Raw genomic sequence first — 16,397 nt, 5'->3', positions numbered from 1 at the left:
TAAATCATATTTGTAAAGCAAATATTATCCCTGAGGGCCATAAATCTGCAGTTTTACATCAAATTTTGTGGCCACTCCACTGTATTGAATGTAGTAATACTTTGCAGGTAATGATGTTGTAATATTTACAATATTAGGTACTGTTTCTGATAAGATCATTAAGCTAAAAATAATTCAGCTGATTACCAAACTAGCCACTTTAACATATTGGTTGTGCCACATATTGATCCATTTATTTTGCCTGTCATCTTCATAAAACAATGATAATTTGTGAAAAAGCAGTGTTGGACTGTAATGTGAAAACAAAATAAGAAATCTAATTCATTTAAGTGGTAGCAAACTGTATAGTTTAGAATGTTTTCATTACATTCCCTTTTATCTTCCTCTTTTTAGGTCAAATGAAACAAGGAGAATATGAGGGGAACTTTCTGTAAAGCAAAAAAAAAGTATTTTTTGAAGTATTTTTCACACATTTTTCATATATACTCATAATGCCATGTAAGTAATCATGTGTATCGTTTTTTCTCTCATTTTGATCACAGAAGGTTTATGTCTTTTTGAAAATAAATGTTGAAATGAAGTTTAGATTGATGTTGCTCCTTCAACTTCTTTCTGTCTTGCATTATTTTGAAACTGTACCTGCTGACCTGTAAAAGTTTAATACAGAATTTGCACAAATATATTCTTGATTTTACTGAACATTTTGTCTTTTTTACTGTGTAGCATGCTGTTATGTTCATCACACTCCCCAGCACCTGGAGTCAGCAGCCCATGTTCAACTCAATATGTAAATTGGGACATTTTACAGTCGGTTACTTTCTGAGTCTATTATTACCAGACTTGAGAACTAAAACCTTCGCCAAAGTCATGAGAAGTCATGTGATAATGTATGTAAAGTGATATGAGATATTTAAATGTGTGCTCTGTTTCTCTTACTGGCCTAACCACACCTCACACCTGGTGTCTGTGACACTCCGTTGCTCATTGCATCGTTTCACTTCTGTATTTTGGTACTTTTTTGAGACCTGGGTGTTACTCAATGCTTCCGCTTGCTGCTGGTCCTGATCACTCTGCCCTATCATGCTCAACATCTGTGCAACAGAATTCTGAGCCACATCTCACCTGACTCTGCAGCTCTGCAACACAAACAACTAGACAACTCTGCCACCTAGCCTAAATACAAACACACTGCACTTAGACATGAGACTAAATGGTTGATTACTTACCAGATTCTGAAGGTACGTGTAACTGAGATAACCATAGTTTGTTTGTTGTTTCTTTTTTAAATGTTCATATCTAGCACTCAGAAAGACTAAATAATCTCTGCTCTATCTCAGCTCCACGGATTGTCCCACCAAAAATCACACTGCAGCCTGTTTGGGAAGGTGAAGTTGGGAACTCACAAGTCCGACTCATCTGCACCTTAAGTGACTTCTTTCCAGACAAAGTGAGTGTGGAGTGGCAAAGGGACAGTCAACGTATCAACATTACACCTGTCTCAAAGAAGCTGCAGAGTGTGGAGGCAGGCGAGAAAACCTACACTTTGACCAGCGAGATTGAGCCAAATACGAAAGAATGGGAGAAAGGCTCTAGTTTCACATGCAAGTCCACGCACAAAGAACAGGAATTCAGCAAAACATTCAGTATCTGTCAAAGTAAGTATGAGCAGCTTCTGTCTCACAGCACATTGCAGTGAAAAGCATTAAAATTAAAAGTAGATTTTGAAATATATTTAGTAGACTGGATCAGATTAACATGGAACAACTAACATCGTTTTCCTCCAGCTCATTCAAGCGTCCCTCCATCCATCCATGTGGAGATTCCCAGCTTCAAGACTGTAATTTCAACATCTGAGGTGACAGCAACATGTTTGGTTCACACTGTTTTTGATGCCAAGGTCACCTGGATGTTGGATGGAAGAGCCTCAAGTAGCAACACAGTGAGCAAGGACAGAAACACAACTCATGTCACCAGTAATGTGAGGGTTTCCTCCAATCAGTGGAAGCAACTGAGGCATGTGACCTGCAAAGCAGAACATAAGTGCTTCTCTCCCACTGAGAAGACAGTAAATGTTGCAGGTAGGACAACTATATGACTTGACAATCACACACCTTGTGTGCACAAAGGACATAAATGAATGAACTGTGTTGTGTTTCCTGCTGTGATCATCCAGGACCTGAAGTTGCAACTCCATCTGTGGAGATCAGGAGATCTCTTCCAGATTTGTTGAAGGGAGACGGTGCTGTTCTCCAGTGTGACATCACAAATCTCTCCTCACGTGACCTCTACGTCACCTTTCAGGCCAATGATGTCGACATCTCTGACAAACAATATGTAGAACTTCCTGAAGGCCCAGGCCTCCAGTCAGTCAGCAGACGCTTCACTGTCCCTCAGAGTCACCAGAGGAAAGACAAAAGTTTCACCTGCAAAGTCAATCAAGGCTTCGTCAGAAGCTTTAAGTCTGATTCCACTGGCAATATTTTTGGTGAGAGGACAAACTCTTCTGTCTCTGATGTTTCAACCTTTATTTTACTGTTAAAAATCAAGCTAATGTTTCACTGATGCACTGATTCATCTCTCTTCAGTGGACCCATCAGTGGAACTTCTTCTGGCTCCCAGTGAAGATTCAGGACCTCAGACACTCTTGTGCTCTGGATGGGGCTTCAACCCTCAAATTAAATGGGTTTCTGAATCACGGCAAAGATCTCCATCAACTCATGATATCAGCATGTCTGCAGATGGACGTGTGGCAGTAACCAGTCAACTCCACATCCCTCAGGCAGAGTGGACATCAGGGAAGGTCTTCACTTGTGAAGTGTCTGACAGGTCTCTGAACAAAAAAGTCCAAAAGGAAATCAACTTCTGCTCAGGTAAGTTTCTAACAAAACAACAACAAAACAAACATCGGCTTTCAAAATACTAAATTTACTTGTTGAACCACAAGTTACTCTGTTTGAATTTAAAGTCATATTAGTCAGTTTATGTCAACTAGGAGGCTACTTAGAATTGCGTTTCTGTCCACCTGGTGAATGTAAATCCTTTATTCATGGTCCAACTAATCATAGAATGATTTCAATCTTTTGCTAGATCTTTCACTGTTCTCCAGACACTCAGTAACATCGTCTCTCTCTGACGTTTATTTCCGGGTTTGGTCAGATGTGCCTTCACTCACCTGTATAATGGATGTGCATGTTGTACAGGCTACTCTATCAATAAGTGGACAAAAACCTCTGTAGAAACCCAAAGTAATATTCCTCCATGATGTTGTCATAAGTGACTCTAAATTAATCTGATTCAGGTTGAAGACAGAAACTATTGAATGATGCAGTTTTCAAACACAGTGTCACTATGGTACTGTAACATGAAAGACGTAGTTTACATAAACAGAATTTGCTGTTGGTTTGGTCTCACTTCATTGTTCTTGTTTCTTGGATTTTCCACTGACAGCTCATTCAAGCGTCCCTCCATCCATCCATGTGGAGACTCCCAGCTTCAAGACTGTAATTTCAACATCTGAGGTGACAGCAACATGTTTGGTTCACACTGTTTTTGATGCCAAGGTCACCTGGATGTTGGATGGAAGAGCCTCAAGTAGCAACACAGTGAGCAAGGACAGAAACACAACTCATGTCACCAGTAATGTGAGGGTTTCCTCCAATCAGTGGAAGCAACTGAGGCATGTGACCTGCAAAGCAGAACATAAGTGCTTCTCTCCCACTGAGAAGACAGTAAATGTTGCAGGTAGGACAACTATATGACTTGACAATCACACACCTTGTGTGCACAAAGGACATAAATGAATGAACTGTGTTGTGTTTCCTGCTGTGATCATCCAGGACCTGAAGTTGCAACTCCATCTGTGGAGATCAGGAGATCTCTTCCAGATTTGTTGAAGGGAGACGGTGCTGTTCTCCAGTGTGACATCACAAATCTCTCCTCACGTGACCTCTACGTCACCTTTCAGGCCAATGATGTCGACATCTCTGACAAACAATATGTAGAACTTCCTGAAGGCCCAGGCCTCCAGTCAGTCAGCAGACGCTTCACTGTCCCTCAGAGTCACCAGAGGAAAGACAAAAGTTTCACCTGCAAAGTCAATCAAGGCTTCGTCAGAAGCTTTAAGTCTGATTCCACTGGCAATATTTTTGGTGAGAGGACAAACTCTTCTGTCTCTGATGTTTCAACCTTTATTTTACTGTTAAAAATCAAGCTAATGTTTCACTGATGCACTGATTCATCTCTCTTCAGTGGACCCATCAGTGGAACTTCTTCTGGCTCCCAGTGAAGATTCAGGACCTCAGACACTCTTGTGCTCTGGATGGGGCTTCAACCCTCAAATTAAATGGGTTTCTGAATCACAGCAAAGATCTCCATCAACTCATGATATCAGCATGTCTGCAGATGGACGTGTGGCAGTAACCAGTCAACTCCACATCCCTCAGGCAGAGTGGACATCAGGGAAGGTCTTCACTTGTGAAGTGTCTGACAGGTCTCTGAACAAAAAAGTCCAAAAGGAAATCAACTTCTGCTCAGGTAAGTTTCTAACAAAACAACAACAAAACCAACATCTGCTTTCAAAATACTAAATTTACTCATTGAACCACAAGTTACTCTGTCTGAATTTAAAGTCATATTAGTCAGTTTATGTCAACTAGGAGGCTACTTAAAATTGTGTTTCTGTCCACCTGGTGAATGTAAATCCTTTATTCATGGTCCAACTAATCATAGAATGATTTCAATCTTTTGCTAGATCTTTCACTGTTCTCCAGACACTCAGTAACATCATCTCTCTGACGTTTATTTCCGGGTTTGGTCAGATGTGCCTTCACTCACCTGTATAATGGATGTGCATGTTGTACAGGCTACTCTATCAATAAGTGGACAAAAACCTCTGTAGAAACCCAAAGTAATATTCCTCCATGATGTTGTCATAAGTGACTCTAAATTAATCTGATTCAGGTTGAAGACAGAAACTATTGAATGATGCAGTTTTCAAACACAGTGTCACTATGGTACTGTAACATGAAAGACGTAGTTTACATAAACAGAATTTGCTGTTGGTTTGGTCTCACTTCATTGTTCTTGTTTCTTGGATTTTCCACTGACAGCTCATTCAAGCGTCCCTCCATCCATCCATGTGGAGACTCCCAGCTTCAAGACTGTAATTTCAACATCTGAGGTGACAGCAACATGTTTGGTTCACACTGTTTTTGATGCCAAGGTCACCTGGATGTTGGATGGAAGAGCCTCAAGTAGCAACACAGTGAGCAAGGACAGAAACACAACTCATGTCACCAGTAATGTGAGGGTTTCCTCCAATCAGTGGAAGCAACTGAGGCATGTGACCTGCAAAGCAGAACATAAGTGCTTCTCTCCCACTGAGAAGACAGTAAATGTTGCAGGTAGGACAACTATATGACTTGACAATCACACACCTTGTGTGCACAAAGGACATAAATGAATGAACTGTGTTGTGTTTCCTGCTGTGATCATCCAGGACCTGAAGTTGCAACTCCATCTGTGGAGATCAGGAGATCTCTTCCAGATTTGTTGAAGGGAGACGGTGCTGTTCTCCAGTGTGACATCACAAATCTCTCCTCACGTGACCTCTACGTCACCTTTCAGGCCAATGATGTCGACATCTCTGACAAACAATATGTAGAACTTCCTGAAGGCCCAGGCCTCCAGTCAGTCAGCAGACGCTTCACTGTCCCTCAGAGTCACCAGAGGAAAGACAAAAGTTTCACCTGCAAAGTCAATCAAGGCTTCGTCAGAAGCTTTAAGTCTGATTCCACTGGCAATATTTTTGGTGAGAGGACAAACTCTTCTGTCTCTGATGTTTCAACCTTTATTTTACTGTTAAAAATCAAGCTAATGTTTCACTGATGCACTGATTCATCTCTCTTCAGTGGACCCATCAGTGGAACTTCTTCTGGCTCCCAGTGAAGATTCAGGACCTCAGACACTCTTGTGCTCTGGATGGGGCTTCAACCCTCAAATTAAATGGGTTTCTGAATCACAGCAAAGATCTCCATCAACTCATGATATCAGCATGTCTGCAGATGGACGTGTGGCAGTAACCAGTCAACTCCACATCCCTCAGGCAGAGTGGACATCAGGGAAGGTCTTCACTTGTGAAGTGTCTGACAGGTCTCTGAACAAAAAAGTCCAAAAGGAAATCAACTTCTGCTCAGGTAAGTTTCTAACAAAACAACAACAAAACCAACATCTGCTTTCAAAATACTAAATTTACTCATTGAACCACAAGTTACTCTGTCTGAATTTAAAGTCATATTAGTCAGTTTATGTCAACTAGGAGGCTACTTAAAATTGTGTTTCTGTCCACCTGGTGAATGTAAATCCTTTATTCATGGTCCAACTAATCATAGAATGATTTCAATCTTTTGCTAGATCTTTCACTGTTCTCCAGACACTCAGTAACATCATCTCTCTGACGTTTATTTCCGGGTTTGGTCAGATGTGCCTTCACTCACCTGTATAATGGATGTGCATGTTGTACAGGCTACTCTATCAATAAGTGGACAAAAACCTCTGTAGAAACCCAAAGTAATATTCCTCCATGATGTTGTCATAAGTGACTCTAAATTAATCTGATTCAGGTTGAAGACAGAAACTATTGAATGATGCAGTTTTCAAGCACAGTGTCACTATGGTACTGTAACATGAAAGACGTAGTTTACATAAACAGAGTTTGCTGTTGGTTTGGTCTCACTTCATTGTTCTTGTTTCTTGTATTTTCCACTGACAGCTCATTCAAGCGTCCCTCCATCCATCCATGTGGAGACTCCCAGCTTCAAGACTGTAATTTCAACATCTGAGGTGACAGCAACATGTTTGGTTCACACTGTTTTTGATGCCAAGGTCACCTGGATGTTGGATGGAAGAGCCTCAAGTAGCAACACAGTGAGCAAGGACAGAAACACAACTCATGTCACCAGTAATGTGAGGGTTTCCTCCAATCAGTGGAAGCAACTGAGGCATGTGACCTGCAAAGCAGAACATAAGTGCTTCTCTCCCACTGAGAAGACAGTAAATGTTGCAGGTAGGACAACTATATGACTTGACAATCACACACCTTGTGTGCACAAAGGACATAAATGAATGAACTGTGTTGTGTTTCCTGCTGTGATCATCCAGGACCTGAAGTTGCAACTCCATCTGTGGAGATCAGGAGATCTCTTCCAGATTTGTTGAAGGGAGACGGTGCTGTTCTCCAGTGTGACATCACAAATCTCTCCTCACGTGACCTCTACGTCACCTTTCAGGCCAATGATGTCGACATCTCTGACAAACAATATGTAGAACTTCCTGAAGGCCCAGGCCTCCAGTCAGTCAGCAGACGCTTCACTGTCCCTCAGAGTCACCAGAGGAAAGACAAAAGTTTCACCTGCAAAGTCAATCAAGGCTTCGTCAGAAGCTTTAAGTCTGATTCCACTGGCAATATTTTTGGTGAGAGGACAAACTCTTCTGTCTCTGATGTTTCAACCTTTATTTTACTGTTAAAAATCAAGCTAATGTTTCACTGATGCACTGATTCATCTCTCTTCAGTGGACCCATCAGTGGAACTTCTTCTGGCTCCCAGTGAAGATTCAGAACCTCAGACACTCTTGTGCTCTGGATGGGGCTTCAACCCTCAAATTAAATGGGTTTCTGAATCACGGCAAAGATCTCCATCAACTCATGATATCAGCATGTCTGCAGATGGACGTGTGGCAGTAACCAGTCAACTCCACATCCCTCAGGCAGAGTGGACATCAGGGAAGGTCTTCACTTGTGAAGTGTCTGACAGGTCTCTGAACAAAAAAGTCCAAAAGGAAATCAACTTCTGCTCAGGTAAGTTTCTAACAAAACAACAACAAAACAAACATCTGCTTTCAAAATACTAAATTTACTTGTTGAACCACAAGTTACTCTGTTTGAATTTAAAGTCATATTAGTCAGTTTATGTCAACTAGGAGGCTACTTAAAATTGTGTTTCTGTCCACCTGGTGAATGTAAATCCTTTATTCATGGTCCAACTAATCATAGAATGATTTCAATCTTTTGCTAGATCTTTCACTGTTCCCCAGACACTCAGTAACATCGTCTCTCTCTGACGTTTATTTCTGGGTTTGGTCAGATGTGCCTTCACTCACCTGTATAATGGATGTGCATGTTGTACAGGCTACTCTATCAATAAGTGGACAAAAACCTCTGTAGAAACCCAAAGTAATATTCCTCCATGATGTTGTCATAAGTGACTCTAAATTAATCTGATTCAGGTTGAAGACAGAAACTATTGAATGATGCAGTTTTCAAGCACAGTGTCACTATGGTACTGTAACATGAAAGACGTAGTTTACATAAACAGAGTTTGCTGTTGGTTTGGTCTCACTTCATTGTTCTTGTTTCTTGTATTTTCCACTGACAGCTCATTCAAGCGTCCCTCCATCCATCCATGTGGAGACTCCCAGCTTCAAGACTGTAATTTCAACATCTGAGGTGACAGCAACATGTTTGGTTCACACTGTTTTTGATGCCAAGGTCACCTGGATGTTGGATGGAAGAGCCTCAAGTAGCAACACAGTGAGCAAGGACAGAAACACAACTCATATCACCAGTAATGTGAGGGTTTCCTCCAATCAGTGGAAGCAACTGAGGCATGTGACCTGCAAAGCAGAACATAAGTGCTTCTCTCCCACTGAGAAGACAGTAAATGTTGCAGGTAGGACAACTATATGACTTGACAATCACACACCTTGTGTGCACAAAGGACATAAATGAATGAACTGTGTTGTGTTTCCTGCTGTGATCATCCAGGACCTGAAGTTGCAACTCCATCTGTGGAGATCAGGAGATCTCTTCCAGATTTGTTGAAGGGAGACGGTGCTGTTCTCCAGTGTGACATCACAAATCTCTCCTCACGTGACCTCTACGTCACCTTTCAGGCCAATGATGTCGACATCTCTGACAAACAATATGTAGAACTTCCTGAAGGCCCAGGCCTCCAGTCAGTCAGCAGACGCTTCACTGTCCCTCAGAATCACCAGAAGAAAGACAAAAGTTTCACCTGCAAAGTCAATCAAGGCTTCGTCAGAAGCTTTAAGTCTGATTCCACTGGCAATATTTTTGGTGAGAGGACAAACTCTTCTGTCTCTGATGTTTCAACCTTTATTTTACTGTTAAAAATCAAGCTAATGTTTCACTGATGCACTGATTCATCTCTCTTCAGTGGACCCATCAGTGGAACTTCTTCTGGCTCCCAGTGAAGATTCAGGACCTCAGACACTCTTGTGCTCTGGATGGGGCTTCAACCCTCAAATTAAATGGGTTTCTGAATCACGGCAAAGATCTCCATCAACTCATGATATCAGCATGTCTGCAGATGGACGTGTGGCAGTAACCAGTCAACTCCACATCCCTCAGGCAGAGTGGACATCAGGGAAGGTCTTCACTTGTGAAGTGTCTGACAGGTCTCTGAACAAAAAAGTCCAAAAGGAAATCAACTTCTGCTCAGGTAAAAGAAAAACACAATCCATCATGAAATATCAATAGATGTGGAATAAATGTATTAAATGAGTATTTTTCATTCTTTTACTGTTGTGTTTGTTCCTCAGTAACACCAGCATCCTCTCAGATAGTTGGCGTCTATGTTCAGGGACCAACACTACAGCAGCTTCTAAACAAGGCACAGGTGACTGTTACCTGTCTCCTGGTCGGCTCTCGTCTTAATGATTTCTCTGTCACCTGGAAAGTAGGTGGTAATAAAAACTTCCCCCATAAAGTCCATACGGAGTCACCGGTGAGTCACAGCAATGGAACAGAGACTTTGCAGAGCTTCCTCAACGTGTCAGCAGAGGACTGGCATGCATATAAACAAGTTTCTTGTGAAGGAAAGCATCAATGTGCCAACCAGGGCTATGAAGACCATATCAGCAAAAGCAGAGGTAATGTTAAAAATAAAAGTTGTCCACTCAGAAACTCACTCTTCCAACATTATTATTCTGCATAATGGCTGTTTGCCAAAATGGTAGGATAATATGAACCTTTGTTTAATGTTTTCTTCTCTGTCTGTTCTTCCAGACATGTTTCCGCCAACGGTGAAAATAGTGCAACCAACTGCATCTGAGCTGTCCATGTCTGACGTCCTCACACTGGTTTGCCTGGTTTCTGGATTTTTCCCATCTAACATCATAGTGTATTGGGTGGAGGATGGTCAGAAACTCCTGTCGTCTCGTTACATCAACAGTCCTGCCTGGAAACACACAGAGAGCAACTCTTATTCAATGAGCAGCCGACTGAATGTACCCAGAAGTGTGGACAAAAGGTCGACGTATTCTTGTGTTGTCAGACATGAGTCATCTGAATCAGCGTTTGAAAGCACTATAGATGATGTGTTTGGTGAGTTGATTTGCCTTTTCTTTCTTCTCAAATTCATAAAATTCACCAAAAAATTTACTTTAATGACTTTTTCTGCAGCCTCAGTGACCTACAGCGAACCTTCAGCCTTTTTGCTCCAGGGCTCCAATGAACTCGTGTGCCTGGTCTCTGGCTTCAGCCCAGCGTCCATTAACATCACCTGGTTACGTGATAATAACACAGAGCTGTGGAACTATGACACCAGCGAGCCCCACAGAGGCCCAGATGGAAAGTTCAGCGTCCAAAGCCACCTTCGTCTGTCCCAAGTCGACTCCTTACCTGGAGTGGTTCTCACCTGCAGGGTGACACATGGAAACACCAGCCTGTCCCTGAATATATCCAAACCAGGTACCACAGCATCCATATTCTCTTGCATATTAAAGATTGTGCATGAAATGTTTACAAATTTTACACAATAAGTCAATTTAGTTACCTCATCATTTTTTTAAAATTCAAATCTTTGCAATTCCTCTCGGTGTAGCAAAGTCAGTGTAATAAATGACTGAATTCTACTTCTTTCACAGACACATTGGAACACAATGATTTCTTAGATGACGCCCTGCGTGGTGATATATACGATGGTACTGGTGTGGAAAGCTGGTATATGGCTTTTATTTTCAGTCTTTTATTCCTCCTCTCCGTCATCTATGGTGTCATAGTGACCTTAATTAAGGTAAGATACAGCATTAATCATTCTGCAGTTTTAACATAATCTTCCAGGCCAGTTTATCATGTCACTTGTTTGGTTTTATTATATATCTACAGCTTAATATTAACAATATTCTAAAATAATATAATCATTTGGGATTACATTAATTTAATCATATTTTTATGTTTTTACTTGACACAACAATGTCAACTAACGCTGACACATTCTCTGTTTTTTTTTCCCTTTTAGACAAAATGATGATGACCACAGGAAAGATCCCATTTTACGACCCAAATACTGGCTTTTAATGATTTATTTTAAAGCATAATGACTTGCATTATTATGTTTTATGTTACAGGTTTATAATATCCATTTCTTTTGGGGGTTTATTTCTGCATTTTGTGTGTATGTAAGAGGAAGTGCAACAAAAATAAATTTAAAAAAATGAATAAATATAAGAATTAAAATTGTAATTCTGTGTAATGACTGTATTTTATCTCACTACACTGATTGTTGCTGCAAAAACATACATAAAAATTGAAATGAGGTAAACAAACAAAGGTTGTCATAATTTGACTCACTGATTATGATTTATTTGAAGATGATATAATGTATGGATTCTTCCTGAATAAACTCAACACTCCTGCATTACTCTGATTGTCCATAAGAGTGAGACGTAGCTCCATGTGCAGCAGCTGTAGCACCACCTCCATGTGAAATACTACCTATACAGTCATTTAAAGATCTTATTGTTGAAGAAACAAACAGGATTAACAGCAATAAATCCACCAATATATAGTCTTCAAACACCATAATGACTAGAAACCCCCCATGAAGAGACCAAACACACGGTCCAACCATGACAGCTACATCCCTCCAGAGACTGTCCTTGGAAAAGGTTATTTGAGGAAACGGCTTACTGCGGCTCATGTTGTTTCATTGTAACAGCGCCCTCTAGTGGCTGCAGTAATTATTAGAGAAGGACAGCAGCAGATAGAGGAGCAAAGTGAGGAGATGCTGCAAGGAGCCACCATGTCCACATAGGGAGGAGGTCAGGGTGGATGGTGGGTGTCAACAAAACATACTTTGGATTTTAACACAGGAGACAACGGTTAATTCTTCTTTTTGATATAATAATAGCTTTGAAACAGAACTGTTCCATAACTTTAAGCTCGTTTTAACCTCAACCCTGAAACAGCTCTTAACCAAATATGGTCGACTCCTGGATAGTACAGAGACCAAAAAAATGTACATGTTTCATACTGCGAGTCGACTGATGCTCTGATGAATCTGTATACGTCACGATCAAATCAGTGCTTAGAAATATCAGCTCTGACATCAAGCAGATATGCAGAGGATGAAAGTGAAAAGACACAGACACAAAACACACGCATTGCTTTAGCATATGACCTCAAAGACATGACAAATAAGATCTCAGAGGAACATTTCGGCCTACAGAGTCCTTTCTGGCAAAAAAACAAAAAAACATGTCTGAAGGAGAACAAAAATGATTCTAAATGGGGGGGACAAAATCACAAATGCATCATAAATACTTACAGAGAAAAACATGAAGAATCAGAGTATGAAATCAACCATTTTCTGCCATTTATGCTGTGAATTTTTATATTGAGGTAATTTTTGAGAGCTTTGGAATCCCTGATTATATATTAATTATAAAATTAGTTGTTGTATATCAGATATTGGTGTGTTGCCTCAGGGCTGTAAGGACACAAAAACACCAATGTCTTCTATAGAATATATGGTAAATGGAACACGTTGAAAACATACAGTATATACTTTAAAAACATACATAACAAACAAACTACAACTATCACTTGACATATACTTTTGTTTTTTTACACATTTCATTTAAACATGTAAACAGGTGGAAGGATAATAGACCAAGCTTTTCAAAAATATTTAACCATACAAAATGAGAGTTGCAGTATTTGTTTTTATGGTTTGCATCACAACTTTTACAGAATTTCTCCAGAATTTAAGAGAAGGCATAAATTCATGTATGTATGTATGTATGTGTGTATGTATGTATGTATGTATGTATGTATGTATGTATGTATGTATGTATGTATGTGTTCATGCATGTATGTATATTTTTGTAATGTCCAATAATCAATAACATCCATCTAACAGTAGTGTAGCACTAAAGGCACTGATGTTACTTAGTTCCATCTAATCATGCAGATATTACTAAATGATAAACCAGGGAAGCTTCTTGAACTGTGGGAATGAATAATTTCACATCACTGCTCTTCTTGACGCTGCAGGAGGCAAATCATGGCAGCACATGTGGTGTCTTTGGTGACCTTAAAATTATAGAATAAATCCTAATTCCTCTTTCCAGACAGTCGCTGTAGCTGCTTGACTAATGATGCTTGTTGGGTTTGTTTTGCATTTTCTGGTGAGATAGTTAAACTTAGGCAGGTTGTGATACTGAAATTCAGTACAGGCTGAATCTCTGAATAATTTATCATTGCTTTGCTCAGAAAAATATTACCAACTAGTGAGTAAAACAATCTAAAATCATTTGAATTGTTTAATGTTCTTGCACTGTGAATCATTTGATGTGCAGCTCTTTATTATATTTCTGATCTCCTACTGCCCCCTGGTGATTTCTGTGAAAATAAGTAGCTGTTGTAGTGTTATTTTAAAGCTAATAAATGAATGAATGAATGAATTACAACAACAAGAAACAGGATTCTGGATCCTTTTTCTCTTGCGGAACACCTGGTTGGATTCTTGGTCAACATAAAAATATGTATGTACATGATTATTTCTCAAAACTTTCTTACATATCATTCAATTACAAACATATTGTGAACAATCACCTTAAATCTGTCTAATTGTACATCATTAACAATAGATTAGTTACATATCAAGTTTTCTTTGGTCTCTTTAAAGCAGTTTCAAATCAGTTCGTATTACTCCTTCGTCATATGCAGAGAAATATAGAAATTTGCATGAGAAAAGTCTCAAGCAGTTGTGAACCACCAGCTGGATTTCAGTATCACAACCTGCTTAAGTTGAACTATCTCACCAGAAAATGCAAAACAAACCCAACAGGCATCATTAGTCAAGCAGCTACAGCGACTGTCTGGAAAGAGGAATTAGGATTTATTCTATAATTCTAAGGTCACCAAAGACACCACATGTGCTGCCATGATTTGCCTCCTGCAGCGTCAAGAAGAGCAGTGATGTGAAATTATTCATTCCCACAGTTCAAGAAGCTTCCCTGGTTTATCATTTAGTAATAGCTGCATGATTAGATGGAACTCTTAACCTGTAAATTGGGGTTTCAGGCTCATCATTGTTCAGTTGTTACCAAAAACAAATGTTAAGACCAACACCGAAGCATAAATGTTCACAAAAAATCCAAGTTCAATGTTGATCAACTTAAAACCTGCAGTATTATTTTATGTGTAAACAGGTGGTAAACAAAGGTTATTAAATAAACTGAAAACCACTGAAATACCTGTTTGTAGCTCTTGTGGTGATTTTCATTTTCGACAGCAGGGGGCGTAATGTTGTTGTTGTATTGATACTGTAGTGTTGAGGTGTGTTTTGGGGTCAAAGTGCAAAATACAGGAAGTTGTTCTAATGGAGATGGTAAGAGAATGCAATTAATTCTATGCTATGAAAGGCTTGATTTATGGAATATAGTGTCAGAGTGGTAAATGTTTATATTATTTGCATTAAAACTCACTTTTTGTTTGTTTGCTATGCTTAGGAGTGCAGATGGTCAGAGAATGACAACACTGCACGTGTGCCAGGTATGAGACTTCCGGTCATTGATTTTACGTTTTTATTTCCATGAAATATGAATGTATGCATTCAGTTTTTTTCTTCAGTTAAAGATGAGATATTTGTAACAGTTTTTTTTTTTTTTTGGTTACTGCAGTATGTGTTTAGCACAGAAGATTATACAAGGCAGTGTGGTGATTGTGTGTTTTATTTGCCTGCTAGGTGCCACTGCTGTATGTTTGTTGTACTTATTACTCCGCCAAGGAGCACAGCAGAGTTATGTGATGATCAGTGCTGGTTTGTCTGTCTGTCTGTCTGTCTGTCTGTTTGCAGCATTACTCCAAAATTGACTAACAGTTGTGTTGTAGGCAGTACTGAAGCAAATGTGCAGCCAAAATGACAATCTCATACAATTATTGTTATTATTGTTATTATTGTTGTTGTTGTTGTTATGTGGTGTCTTGTATGGCCTGAAATTCTGACTTTTACATGACGATTAATAAAATATTTTATTTTGCTTTTATTTTGAAAGTAACTCACAGGATGTGTTCGTATACGAGTGTAACGGTGACGTGACAGATGTGTGTCATAGTAAATCTAAATTAAGTGTGAAGTCGGTGGAAAGAAATACCTATAAAATGACACTAAATGAAGACTAGGAATTAAATGTAACAGCGGTTATTAACGATTTCTCTCAGTTTGTTTCTCATTGTCACATTTTATTAGTCTATTTCAGAAACTGTTTAAAGTGCTAGCATGCTAATGTTTGTCTTCATGTTAGCATGAATGTCTACGAGGAACAGCAGCCTCACCTCCTGAAAACTTTTACTAAAACACATTTTAATTTACAATATTCAGCAAAGATGATCAATGCAAATGTTGACTGCATCATTTTAGCTCATAATGAGTTTTGAACATTGATGTTAATAACGATCTATACTGACGATTAATAATGAGTGTTGTACTCGAACTTAATGTAGTGCTGCAGTTCCTCACTGTGGTCACGGGAGGGCAGCAAAGCTCGTTATTGTAAATACACTCGGGTCAATTCGTATTAGAAATAATAACATCAGGACAACACTTCCTGCCTGAGAAAATAAAGCTGAGCTGACAATAGAGAACTGACAACGGAAAATAATATTTTAAATGGATATAGACTGAAAAGTGAAAATTTAATAATAACAGACTGTTCCTGATTGGTTATGAAAACGTCCTCCTTCATTATTTCATTATTTTACTGTCCAACAGGGATGACAAGCATATAAATGTTCAGTTCATTCTGCATTTTTCATCTTTTGAATAGTTTTTTTAGGGAAGCCAAGCTAATATTATGAATTCATAATCACAGATTAAAAACACAAAGGAGCAGAAAATACATGACATGATGGAGGCAGAGAGAATCAAGCTGTAGCTGGAAGCATTTTAAAGATGTAATAATTCCAGTACTGTTGAAGGCAATACTAAAATCAAATCTACAGCCAAAATGACAATCTCATACAACCAGCCTTATTATTATTATTATTATTATTATTATTATTATTATTTTATGTGGTGTTTTGTATGGCCTCA

At 39.3% G+C, this 16,397-nt stretch overlaps 1 protein-coding gene across 3 annotated transcripts; it reads left to right on the top strand.

Moving 5' to 3' along the window:
- The first annotated feature begins 406 nt into the window (after window positions 1-406).
- Window positions 407-11,542, top strand: LOC111585982 (hemicentin-2-like). Of its 3 annotated transcripts, none has more exons than XM_035941709.2 (22): window positions 407-1,238; window positions 1,338-1,655; window positions 1,785-2,078; window positions 2,174-2,485; window positions 2,586-2,870; window positions 3,448-3,741; window positions 3,837-4,148; window positions 4,249-4,533; window positions 5,109-5,402; window positions 5,498-5,809; window positions 5,910-6,194; window positions 6,770-7,063; window positions 7,159-7,470; window positions 7,571-7,855; window positions 8,433-8,726; window positions 8,822-9,133; window positions 9,234-9,518; window positions 9,619-9,948; window positions 10,085-10,402; window positions 10,481-10,768; window positions 10,945-11,093; window positions 11,319-11,542. In XM_035941709.2, the coding sequence occupies exons 1-22, from the start codon at window positions 1,211-1,213 to the stop codon at window positions 11,325-11,327; spliced, it is 5,895 nt and encodes a 1,964-aa protein (XP_035797602.2). In that variant the 5' UTR covers window positions 407-1,210; the 3' UTR covers window positions 11,328-11,542. The 3 variants fall into 3 exon arrangements, with proteins under 3 accessions (XP_035797602.2, XP_035797601.2, XP_035797600.2); XM_035941707.2 differs by having other exon boundaries at window positions 432-498; XM_035941708.2 differs by lacking the exons at window positions 10,945-11,093; window positions 11,319-11,542 and having other exon boundaries at window positions 408-1,238; window positions 10,085-10,158; window positions 10,251-10,402; window positions 10,481-10,619.
- Window positions 11,543-16,397: the final 4,855 nt, after the last annotated feature.

Source organism: Amphiprion ocellaris, chromosome 19 (genome assembly GCF_022539595.1).
Source record: "Amphiprion ocellaris isolate individual 3 ecotype Okinawa chromosome 19, ASM2253959v1, whole genome shotgun sequence".
In the NCBI taxonomy this organism is placed as follows: domain Eukaryota; kingdom Metazoa; phylum Chordata; class Actinopteri; family Pomacentridae; genus Amphiprion; species Amphiprion ocellaris.
This window is presented reverse-complemented; position numbering and strand designations above follow the sequence as displayed.